Below are 12,244 nucleotides of genomic sequence, written 5' to 3' on the forward strand. Positions count from 1 at the left end.
AACATACCCAGATAAACTATAAAGTTTAATAAATCTTTTAGAGAGAGGGAAGGAAAAAAAATTCCGAAAGGGAAAGGTAACACGGAACTACCGAGACTCCATTTCACGGGCACGAAGTGACACTCTGTAGGAAAAGGGATGCAGGAGGCAGGAGCCAGGCGGGCGAAGAGAGCCCGGTGCATGCAGGACTCCAGCCCGCCGCCCCACCGCGCTCCTCCCGCCTTTAGCTTTATATCTAAAATAAAAATTTACCCTGACATATAATTATTATTACATCTAAACCATAAGTGCTTAATAATTTAAGTAGAAACGTATGACAAATGCATCAATATGTTGCAATATATGACATTTTAAAAAATGTAATTTTAAGTAATTTGCTTCTTTCCCCCCACCCTTTTTTCCCCAGTGCTTTTATTATTTTTCTTTCTTCCCTTTATTTTTTAATTCTTTCTTTTCTTCTTCATCTTCTCCTCCTCTTGCCCCGCTGCCCTCCCCGCCCTCCCCGGAAAGTGAAAACGCGTGCATCGAACGGAAAGGAAAGCGAGCGGTGGGCGGGCGCTGCCCTGGTCGGGTGGCCGGGCGGAGGTCCCCGGGGCGGTGGGGTGGGGAGGGGGTCCCCGCTAGTTGTGCGAGGTCATGTGGCGGGAGAGGTGGTGACGCTCGCGGAAGGACTCGTTGCAGATGGGGCACTTGAGCTTCTCCTCGCGTCGCCGCTTGACCAGAGGCTCCAGCGCGTACTCCTTTTTGTGGTGCGAGCGCATGTGGTAGACCAGGTCCGAGGTCATGCGAAAGGACGCGTTGCACTTGGCGCACCAGTTCTGCGCCGGCAGGCACAGGGAGGTGAACGACGGCGGCAGCAGCGTCAGCGCCGACGGCAGCTGCAGCTGCAGTGGCCCCGCCGCCGCCGCCGCTACAGCCGCGGCCGCCGAGCTCTTAGGCCAGAAGGCGGTGGCGTATAGGAAAGGGCTCTGCTTGGGCAGCCCCCCGCCGCCGCCAGCCGCCCCTCCGCCGCCGCCAGCCGCCTCCCCGCCGCCCGGCAGCTTGACGGCCAGCGCCTCGGCGGCGTAGAGACGGGCGGGAGCGGCGGCGCCGTCGGGGCAGGGCTCGCCTAGCCCGCCCAGCTTCTGGCCCAACACTAGAGGCGGGACGTGGGGCGGGAAGGAGCGGGCGGGCTGGGAGAAGGCGCTTTTCCGCTCCTCCGTTACGCCGCCGGGCCCGCCGCCCGCCCCCCCCAGCTGCGGCACGCTGGTGAAGGCGCTGCTCCGCGCCGGGCTGCCCCCCTCCAGGCGGGCGGCCAGCGGCCCCCCGGGTCCGCTGCGGGGGCACAGCCCCGGCTCCCCGCCGCCAGTCCCCGGGGCGGCGGGAGAAGCACGCTCCTGGCCCTCTTCGGGTCCGCCGCCGTCTGGCTCGGGGCCGCGGGTTGCCTTTTTCACCTCCACAAAGGCGCTGCGCTTGGCCTCGCCGGTCTCCGGGCTGGGCGGTGCGAAGAGCCGGCCGCCCTCCTCCAGGCCACAGTACGAGCCGGCCGCCCGGTACTGCTGCTGCGGGGCGCACACCGGCTCCTCCTTGGGCGCCGAGGGCAGACCCGGCCGCTCCGCCGGGAAGCGGCCCCGTGCCACCGCCCCTGGGCCTCGCTCCTCCTCCTCGGGGTACCGCCGCTTGCCCTTGCCGGCCGTCGCCTCGGGACCGCCCTCGGGGGCCGGCGGCCGCCCCGGGGACCCGCCGTGGCCGCCGCGGGAGTTCTCTAGCTCCCGCGCCAGGTTGTGGAAGTCCGTGGAGGGCTTGGTGCTAGCGGCAGCGCTGCCGCCGTCGGTCCCGGGGAAGGGGTGGTGGAGCGGGGCGCCGGGCTTGCAGTACTTGCCAGCCTCCTGCTCCTTGCTTGCGCCGTCCTTGCCGCCGGGGGCCTCGGTGGCTGGGCCGGTGTCGGGGCCGTGCAGCCTCTTGGGGCAGCGGAACCGGAGGTGGGCAGCGAAGGGTAGCTCGAACTGGAAGCGCTGGCTGCACTCAGGGCAGGCAAATGGCGGAGAGCCTGCAGCCGGGCACGGGCACGGGCATAAGGGGGAGGAGACACACAGAGACACGGGGAAACATCAGCCGGCAGGCCGGGGATGGGGATTCAACGGGGATTAAGAGCAAGGGGGCTGGGGCATCCCGACACCGGCTGCCTCACTCCCATCACCCCGGCGGGCATCCCCGACCATCCTTCCACCTCCCACCCGGGGCCGCGGGGCACCCACCGTTGCTGCGGGCGGGGGCCCGGGCCGGGCTGAGCAGCAGTAGCTCTGTGAGCTCCTTTCCGTACCACACCAGCAGCTCCTCGTCCTTGGCGATGCGGCGCAGGGAGCGGTAGAAGAGCTGCCCGCTCTTGATGTAGGCCTCCAGGTTCTGCTCCTCCCGCTCCCGTGCTGACTGCACCAGCCGCAGCCACATCAGCCCCTCCGACGAGCCGTTGGCCGCCGACGTGTCCACCTAGAAAACCGCGTTTATAGCAACGCGCACGGACGGGCCGACAAAATGACGGGATGGGGCCGGGCAGGTGGTGGGGAAAGGCTTTGCCTTCGCTGACGGCGAGGGACAGCATCCCGGCAGCGAGGGAGAAGCATCCCGGCGGCGGGAGAAAAGAATCCCGGTAGTGGGGGGAAAGCCTACCAGTGGTGGGCGGCCCGGTGGGGCTGCCCTCGGGCACCGGCCGTCGGGAAGAGGGGCACGGGAAGGCTTTCCTGTGCGGGCCGGGCCCGCAGACGAGTGGCTCTTACCCGGAATATGTAGGGGACAGTACGTTTGTCGGTGGACTTGAGGGCGATGAAGGCAATGCTGTCGTACAAGGACGTGTGGCTCAGGACGCAGGGGCCGAAAATGGCATTCTCCGGGATGTCGCAGGTGGTGTAAACGCTGGTGAAAATGTCAGTCAAGCACTGCTGCACCGTCTTGGCGTCCCCGTCCCAGATTCCCCTCTGGACGCCGGCGTCCTCCATGCCTGCGGGCGGATATCGGGAACGCTAAGCACGGCGGGCTCCGCCGCAGGGCTCCGCGTAGATGCAGCCGCGACCCGCCAGGGAAAATAAAACAAAATTTTAAAAAATATATAATTAACAAAAAATGTCATAATACTAAAATTTTAAATATATATATATAATAAAAAAATAAAAGAGGCAGGTGATCACTTGCACCAGTCTGGAGAAAAATTAGAGATGGCGAGGAGCTCCGGGAGCGGGCGGCGAGGTGCGGGGATTGTTCATGGGAGAGCGCGGCTGCGAGCGCGGCGGAAGCGGCTCCGGGGGCAGCTGGGGAAAAACAGCGGCGGCTCCGACCGCGGACAGAGCTAGACAAGACCGGGCCTCCATCGAGGCGAGAAGCGGATCTCCCAGCCGGTCCCCCCGCTCCGTCGCCAGGGCCCCTGCGAGAGCGCAGCCGGGCCGGTCTCCGGGCTGTGACAGAGGAGCAGATCGAATGGGTTTCAAGTGGCTTGTCATTGTCACTGATTGCATGTCAGTTCACCTCCCGCTCCGCTCGACAAGAGGGAACGTATGTCTGCTCATTACCATAATCCAGCACTTTCCCTCCGAGACTTTAATTAAAAGCAGCAAGCAGAGGTAATTATTTTTACCTCGACACGCTTATTTATGGCGGAGGGTGAGCTCCGGCCCCCGTGCTGAGCCAGGGGACGGATGCAGGCGGAGGAGAGGCGGGCAGGGTGCGGGCAGCAGGCATTGGAAAGCAGGGAGCGGGACGGCGATCGCCGGTCTGCCCGCGCCTCCCTCCGCGCCCCGCGGTGCCGAGGCCGGAGCTGCCCGTCTGGCTGAGGGTGCCCTTGCCCCTTCCGACCCGATTAGTGTAAAGCTGCTTCCCCCCCCATCCCATCTGGCATCGAAATCGTTCCTTTAGGGTTCGCTCGCCAATAGATGTGCGTTTCTGTCCGTGCGTCTGCTTACACTCGAAGCCCCTCGTACCGGGCACGGCCCCGCCGAGCCGCCTTTCCCCCAGCTTTCGGGAGACAACCAGGTCTTCGGAGACTCCAGGAACTTCGCCCCCGACAGCGGCCGCGTGGGCGACGGGGGATCCCGGCTCCCCCAGGGAACGGGGCCGGATGAGTAGGGCGCTTTCGCTGCTTCCCCGCCGCCCTCCTCGTTGCGGTGCTGCCCGGCGCATCCCTTCTCTGAAGGGATTATTTCTCCAAACGAAACAAACGGCAGCAAGCGCCCCCCTCCAAACTTTCCCCCCGCCCTCGCTGTATCCCACACGGCTTCTCGCAGCCCCGCATCTCCCGTCTCTCCGGGTCCCCCCTGACCCCGCAGAGCTGCCTCCCCCCGGCTGCCCTTTGTCCGGGCCGGGCGGCGCCGGGGCCCCTCCCGCAGCCGCTCCAGGAGCCGGAGCCGCTGGGCACCGCATCCCGAACAGGGCTGCCACGCTCCGGTCCCCGACATGGCCATCTCCCGTCATTGTTCCTTCCTCCGGGGCTACCCCACCAGCGCGGCGCGGGTCGGCTCCCCCTGGCCCGGCGCTGGGCCCGGCGGCGGAGGAGACGGGGGGTGGCGGGGCCCCTCCGCGGGTACTCACCAGGGAGAGTGGTAATATAATCCTTGCCCGACAAGTGGCACAAAGCTGGTCTCCTGTCTCCGCTGCCCCCGGCGCTATTGTATCAAAGCCGCTCCATGGCCGGGGAGGCGGCGGGCCGGGGGCCGGGAGCGGGCGGCGGCTGCAGGGAGCAGGCGGGCGAGGAGGGGAGGCGGGCAAGGAGGCGAACGGTGCAGATGGACCCGATGCAATGAGTGACTGGCACACAGACACACACTTTTTGTTTGCTGCACATAATCTGCCCAATGACGCGTGACAGCCCACGTCCCCTCCCTTTAACCCCTTCGGGGGCTGCCCGCTCTCTGCCTGCCCGCCCGCCTCTTACCTGGTCCCAGAGCCACCGGGCACCTGAGGGGCGAGGGGAGGAGGCCAGGACGCATCCCCCCCACCGACTCCTTCCCGTGATAGCCTGTGGCTTTGGTGCCGCCTGGCAGGGGGTGCGGGGTGGGGAGCCGAGAGGCCCGACGACCGCTCCACCCGGCACCGGAATCCCCGCGGTCGCTTCCCCGTTCTGCCCTCTCACCTGCCGGGCTGGGGGGAGCGATCCGGCCCGCCGAGGAAATCCCTCCTCCCCGGGATGCAGGCGGGAGGGGATGCCTGTGAGGAGCGGTAATGAGTGCCCGCCGCGCTTCGCGGACCCGAACGAGGTGGGGAAGCGTCCGACGGAGGCCCGACTTGCGACCGGGCATCGGGAGCTGTCAGCCCTGGTGCTCTCGCCGGAGCACTCCCCAGACTGGTGTCCCCGCTGGGAGCCTCGACGATGGGGCAGCCCCCAGGGACCCCCGCCTGTCATGGACTGCGTCTGGGCCCTCACCCCCGGGGACCCACACTAACCGGTGCGCAAGCGGGCTCGGTGAAAGAAAGCGTCCGCAGATGCTCTGTGCCAAAATAAGGGGTTTACGGCACGGGAAAGCCTTTGCAATTCCTCCCCCGTGGCCGTCATTTCAGACACAAAACAGATTAACAAAAAAAAAAATTAAAAATAGAATTTAACCCCCCCTAAAATAAACAAAAGAAGAGACAAAGCGTTTTCCAGAGGCGAAAGGAGCGTTGTTTGCAATCAGAGAGTGGGCTGATGTTTGGCTTTCAAATTCACTTATCCTCTACATAATTACGATTTTCCTTGCATTAGGATTAAAGGCTGCCTATAATATGCTTTCAACATTTATCTTATTAATTCGACAAAGCACAGCGTCTCCTAAAATGGAGATTCTCATAACATTAAAATATGGAAGTCTGTAAAAATTTGGATCTCAATTCCTGCTTCAAGGGGTTTGGGTTTTGGTTTGTTGCTTTTCTGTGGAGTTTTTTTGTGGGTTGTTGGGTTGGGTTTTTTTTTTTTTTTTTTTTTTTTCCCTCCCTCTCTCTCTCACTTTTTTGTTTGTTTTTGGTTTTATTTTTTTTTTTAATGCTGCAGCTCTGGCTGTGTGATATAAATTGTCCGAATGACTGTCATTAATAGCGGGGGGGTTGGGGAGCGGGTAGGGAGGAAAGAAAACCTAGGTGTTATTTTTATTCACGAGAATTTTGAGGGACATCACGGCGCATAAACTATCTCGAAATTGCTTCAGCATCATCTCCGCTGCCGAAATTCCCCGGCGCTAGAGAGGACCGCAGTGGCATTTCTGAGCCTTTCTTCAGCCTCGGATGCGCCCGTAAAAGTGAATCCCCTGTACGGCGTCTCTCAGCCCCGCAGAATGGCACTGATTTCCCTTTCCTTTTAACTTTACGCTCCCAAGTGCCGGGACCGGGAGCGCCCGCAGCCGACCCCCACCGTCCCGGCGCCTGGAGAAGCCGGTGCCCCGGTCCGCGGCGGCGGGGACTTCGCCGTAGAAAGCGGGCAGCATCCAACTCGCGGCTTCGGGAGACGGCCGTTCCACTAGGCTCACCGAGAAGCAGCAATAGGATTTTGAGGGGGAAAGAGGGAAAGAGAGACCGGGCCCGATGCGGCTCCATTCCCACTGCGGGCCCTGCGAACCGTCATCCGGTACAAGCACGCATGGAAACCTTGGTACACGCGGGCAACTTTCGGACCTTTATTCTTCCCGAAAATCTCCCGGGGAGTGCCACGGGCAATCCGGGTTGAAGAGCTCCCGTCGCCTCTCCGGCCTCCGGCCCCTTAATAGAGGAGCCCCGGCCCCCGGCGCCCTGCGCTGTCCCCCGCCCCTCGTCGCCCCCGACGGCACCGGTACGGCCGCGCTAGCCGGCACTGGATTCCGAGAAGGGGAGTCCCGGGAATGGCCGGGGCAGGACTGGGACTTGAGCTCGGAGAAAGCCGGGAAGGCCAGCCCGCGTCCCGCGGGGAGGACGACCACCCAGCCCCAGGGTGGGGAATCCGGGCTCTGCAGCTCGCCGGCCAGGAGCCCAGTGGGGAGACAGGAAAGCTGCGGGGGACAAGGGGCCGGCGGGGAAGGGAGGCTGACACTCGGGCAGCGACATTGCTTAACCTCCCAGGGAAAGTGCCAGCTTTCTGCCCATGATGAGTTGCCACGGGGATGGCAGCAAAGGATGGAGGATCTGTTGCTCTGGGGATGGCAGGGTGCCTTCCTGTCTGTGCTGGAGGAACCTTCTTTTTCCTCCCCAGATTTCACCCAGGAAAATGAGAGGGGAAGGTGAGGCTGCACAGCCTGTACTCAGAAATACTCCTGTGTCCTTTTAGAAAGACTGTCTCAAAGCTGTGACACACACCTGGCCTATGGATGTGCACTTAATCCTCTAAGGAGACACACACAGAGCCAAGAGTAAGCTCACAGGTGATTCTGCCGTAGTCACCTGTGAAATGGAATCACTGAGGAAATAAGCAAGATCCCAGGAGTGCACAAGCCGAACTAGGATCGTTCCGGTGGTGCTGGGGACTGCAAGAAGGGACAAAGCTGCCTTGCTGCCCTCTCTGCATGCTGCTGTCAGCAGCAGGGCTGGCCTGTGGTCTTGGCAGAGCACAAGAGGTGGAATTGAAGAGGGGCTAGGAACACGGAGCCACAAGCTTTTCTGGTGTCTGAAGAAATGCAGGCAGAATGGTTCCCTTCCCCTGAGACAAACACGGCAGCTAGGCCTCAGTAGTGGAAATAAATTGGGCCTCAGCTGAATGACAAATTAGCCTCAGCATTTCACTGTTACCAGGCTCACAGATGATTCCTTTCCTTGGGAGGTCCTGAGCTGGGGTGTCAGCAGCATCACCATCATCACAGACAAAGAGCAGCATGGAGAGGCAGTAATTCTCCCACCAATAATCCTTCCAAGCAGGCATGGGGTCCTTCTGGGACACTCTAGCCCCACAATCAGCTGGACCTTTCTCCATCACCAGGCCCTCATCAGGGCCAAGGCACATGGGAAATGCCTGCCCTACTTCATGTCCATCTCAGCTCCCAAGCAAACCCATGGTCCCCTTCCCTTTCTGTCCCCACTGATGCTTCAGCTGCATCTCACTGGTGCTCACAGCAGCACCTGGGACTCCCAGGTCAAGTCACCACCACACCACAGAACTACAAAGCCCTCTTGCCCTTTTTGCCAGACACCAGCTTCAGCCATGTTTCACTCCAACAAGGAGCAAATACTCCTGTTCCCCAAAGAGCCTCAGGCAGCCTCAGCAGGACTCAGAATAATAGAGATGCCTCAGAGATGCCATAAGCACATTGGCTATTTCTTCAGTCCCTGATGGAGCATGAACTTCCATGTACATCATTCTGAGCAAGCACAGAAACTAGTTAGAAATATTAATTTGTTTATTCACCAAAGGGTCCCAGAATTTTTTCTTAACTGACCAGAAAACAGTCCGCTGAATCTAATATAAGGTAGTTGGTTAAATCTTACTATAAAGTCCCAAATTACTTATGGCTTTCTATCTCAAAATTATTTTTCTCCACCACAGCTTTCTGTTTCTCCTCCTTACTTGCCCTGATAGCAACATCAAAGTTTAACCTGGGAAGTTTCTACCTAACTTTAGTTTCCTTAACATGCTCAGCAGGAAGATGTAATAGTATGGTCTCATGGGTGAGGCAAGAGAGAAATGCAATGGGGAAATCCCTCTAGGGCTAAAATCTGCTGCTGCCTCCTGCATGCCCTTCAGCCTTTGTGTCCCTGTATGCCACTCCCAGTACCCCATGTGAGCCAGAGCCCGCTCACTGCATGGCCCTTGGTCATCTTCCAGCTTCATTTTGAGACCACGCAGAAAGAAAGACTCAATGGCTGATGCTGCAGCTCGTGGCAAGGGTAATGTCTCTGTAGAGCCAACTTGGAACAGTGCAGAGAGCTGCTCTCCAGGGGTACAGTCCCACAGCCCCAGCCTGGAACTGTCCAGCATGGGGTACAGCAGCCAGGCAGTGCTGGGCTCCCTTTCCTTCAGGAATCTTGGGCTCTGAAGTGAGTGGTAGGCAGCCCAACCTGGATGTCTCTCTGGTGGTCCCATAGCCTCGGTTTTGTCAGGTTTATGAGGCTGTCACTGAGAGCTCCCAGCCTGGACTTTGAGTGGCCACTCTCTGGCTGACATGTGAAGAAGTCTTGGCAGGAGCTGACTGCCCAGAGCATTCCTGTCAGGGGGATGATCCACATCTGGGGATGGCCTTTTCCTTCCTGCACAGCCTGCGGGCTCTGAGAGCCTTGTCTGCTCCAGGGAGTGACAGTTCCTAAAGTTTGCATGGGTTTGCCAAACCCTGGCAGAGAGGGGGTGGGGAGAGCAGTGAAAGGACAGAGAGAGCTGAGGAGGGGGAAGGAAAAAAGAAAGACGCAGAAGATTTCAGCTCTGGCTCTGCTACAGCAACTTGATGTGGGGTATGTGAAGGAGCCTGAAACTTAAAAAGATTTATTTTCTCTAGTCATAAATCTCATCCTGTTGTTCTTCTGACCAACCAAGCATGATAAAGTCCTTTTCCATAAAGTATTCAGTATTAAAGCCACAAAGCTCACCCAATCAGTAGCCATCTGCTTCTCCCATAACTGCTGCTCCAGAAGCAGGGAAAAGCAGCCAGAAGAGAAAGGGCACCACTGTTAGGGCTCTGGGACAAATGAGGAGGCACTGAATAGCAGTCAAAACCTTTAGCTTGCCTTGTATTTCTGTATCTATAGAGACAGAGGAAGAAAGGAAGCATTATATTGATACAACAATTGTAAAACAAAAAAAGGAAGAGGCATCTAAAGGGCAATACAGCCGGCACGGAGGGCCCCACGGAACAGGGATGCTTACAGATTTATAGAAGCCTTTAATTGGTTTTAAATTGAAAGATGAAGAGACCGAGTTAAAAACCGGGAAGAGTGACAAAGTGATCTGCCTTACCCCCATGCACCGGCACCCAGTCTCACGCAATCGGAAAGTCTCAGTGTGACACGACACCCCCGCGCCCCTCCCCGACAACATCCCCTCAGCCCAGCCCTGCTGGACTTGACTTCCAGCAGCTGGTAGGCAATAACCTCACCCCCACGACCACTCCAAACGAGACACACGGGGTCCGGCCAGCGAGGGCGAGGGCCAGGGCTGATCCCCCTGAGGTGGGTCTGAAGGTACCTCTCCGCCGGGGCAGGGAACTCACCACTGCCCCACCAAGCCGCCCCGTCGGCTGCAGAAACAAAAAACAGCGGTTCCGGTTACAGCTGGGGGAGGAGGGGCGGCCCCGAGTGAAGACGCGGCAGTGGGCAGGAGGTGGGTGGCTTGACCTGAGGATGCACAAGCCCCAGCCTCAGGAGCAGCCCCGGGCCCGGCGGAACGCGGCCCCCCCGCACCGCCCGCCGGTTGATTAGATGGTTAATGAGCGGCTCCTCTGGTGCCGTACGAGCGAAGCGCTTGGCTGGAACGCAGCCGTGCGCAGGGATCTGAACCTCTAGCCCGGGAGGAGCCGCCCCGGCCCCGCTGCCCGCAGCCGTCCCTCGCAGCCCCCGGATCAGCGGCCACCCTCTCTGACGCCGCTTCCCGGGATTACGCCCGGGATTTGAGGCAGCACCGGCCCCATCGCTCCCTGCCGCTGTGCCCTCTCCCCCGGGCGCGGCGCTCTGCGGGGCACATGCTGCCTTCCCCCGATGGAGGGCAGGAGAGGAGAGACGAAAGCGAGATGTCGCCGGCGGCCAGATTCGCTTCCCTGGCACCTTCCCGCAGCAGACCCAGCTCCCGGGGCTGTCGCGGTGAGCTGCCCGGCCCAGTCCCGGGCAGGCGTGGAGCCGGGTGGCGGCAGGGACCAGCTGGAGCCGGGGCTGAAAGCGCAGGAAAACAGGATGGTGGGGGGGTTGTGGGGTTTGTAGTTGTCTCTTTTTCCTTTTTTTTTTTTTTTTTTTTAAGATCCTCTGGCACATGAGGGAAGCAGCACAAACACGATTTACACAGTGATTAAAAGCAGGGCTGAGGAGCAGAAGACACTGACGCCTCACCCTCCCTCACATGGGTTTTGTTTCTCTCGCAGAGACTGAAAGCCATGTGGAGGGCACAAGTTCTGCTGTGGCTTTTCCTGAGCACTGTCGTGTCCAGCAGCACTGTATTATGTCAAAAATCTGGCATGGCAGCCAGTGGCACATCTGCTAGGTGTGGATGACATTCATTAGCCAAGGTTCTCTGCTAAACGGCCTGCCAGAGTCTCAGCAGCAATGCCCAATGCCAATCACTGCTGCCAGCTCAAAGGTAATCCTGCTTCAAGGATGGCTTCTTTCCATGCTGGCAGGAGAAACAGAGGAAACAATGCATTTAGATGTTGGGGATGTGAGCAGGATTGCACATGGGAGCAGCAAGCAGATGTAGTAGGAGAGGAGATGAAGTTGTGAAGTGTCATTTAATAATTGCAGCACACAGGAGATGTCCTGGCAAGTTGAGGTTTAGGAAAGGAAAGTGTTAACCCCTTTCCAAACCACAGGGTAGACAGTGGTGGATGCTTACAGAAAGGAAAGGTAATGAGACTAAGCCAGCAGTTGTCAGTTTCTGTCCATATAGGACATACAATATCCTTAGTATGGGAAGACTGCATACCCAGGCAGCCTGGAGGGCATTTCAGGTCCTTGAGCATGGCAATGTCACCTCTTGGCACCCAGGAGCAGAGCTTTGGAATCAGAATATAAGCAGTCAGGCTTTGAGATACCATTATAACTGAATGGTACAGAGGTTTTCCTTCTTGTTTTAATGCTTGGGTTTGTTTGGGGAAGGGTGGGGAATAAACCCAGGTATCTCGGAAGCAGATTTCCTGTGTGTGAGCTATTGTAACGCCATGAAAGGAGAAACAGGGCAGGTCTGCAGGACTCACCTCTCCACTGCCTGGGTGCAGTGAACCCAGAACTGTTCAGACATGACCCACTGACCGCACAGGGAATAAGCTGCACTCATCTGCTCAGTAGTCAGCCTGACTCATGTTGTCCTTCCCTTCCAATGTCTACCTGCTGCAATCTGGACAACCTCCTGTCTCATGACTTAGTGAGCTTAGTGCAGGTTTTGACATCTTGGTTCACAGCCTAAAGAGGGCAGCTGCATTACTGGGACAAGCTGGGCACTCACCGTGCTGGTTGACTGAAGTGGAGGCCAGAGATGGAGGGAGGGAGCACCTGCTCATCACTGCTTCTCGTCTTCTCTGGAAAGAGAGGCTTCATTTTCCTTTGCTCATAGGTCCTGTAAAGGTCCTTGAATTAAAAGAATTAAAACACCTTGGGATGAGATGGATGTAAAGAGTTTAGTTAACTTTCCCCACTGATTACTTCCATAAAACTA

At 58.7% G+C, this 12,244-nt stretch overlaps 1 protein-coding gene across 1 annotated transcript; it reads right to left on the reverse strand.

Annotated features, from left to right (window-relative positions):
* Nucleotides 1–620: 620 nt before the first annotated feature.
* On the reverse strand, nt 621–2,975 carry PRDM8 (PR/SET domain 8). The gene is made up of 3 exons (XM_054392406.1): nt 2,757–2,975; nt 2,238–2,469; nt 621–2,029 (listed from the first exon to the last, which is right to left on the reverse strand). The coding sequence occupies exons 1-3, from the start codon at nt 2,973–2,975 to the stop codon at nt 621–623; spliced, it is 1,860 nt and encodes a 619-aa protein (XP_054248381.1).
* Nucleotides 2,976–12,244: the final 9,269 nt, after the last annotated feature.

Source organism: Indicator indicator, chromosome 25, assembly GCF_027791375.1.
Source record: "Indicator indicator isolate 239-I01 chromosome 25, UM_Iind_1.1, whole genome shotgun sequence".
NCBI classification, from domain to species: Eukaryota; Metazoa; Chordata; class Aves; order Piciformes; family Indicatoridae; genus Indicator; species Indicator indicator.

Excerpts from the sequence above, each read along its gene's own strand:
- PRDM8 (XM_054392406.1), bottom strand. The coding sequence starts at position 2,975 with ATGGAGGACGCCGGCGTCCAGAGGGGAATCTGGGACGGGGACGCCAAG. Across the intron at positions 2,470-2,756 it reads CTGTCCCCTACATATTCCGG|GTGGACACGTCGGCGGCCAA; the intron begins GTAAGAGCCACT and ends GCGGTTTTCTAG. Across the intron at positions 2,030-2,237 it reads GGCCCCCGCCCGCAGCAACG|GCTCTCCGCCATTTGCCTGC; the intron begins GTGGGTGCCCCG and ends GCCCGGCTGCAG.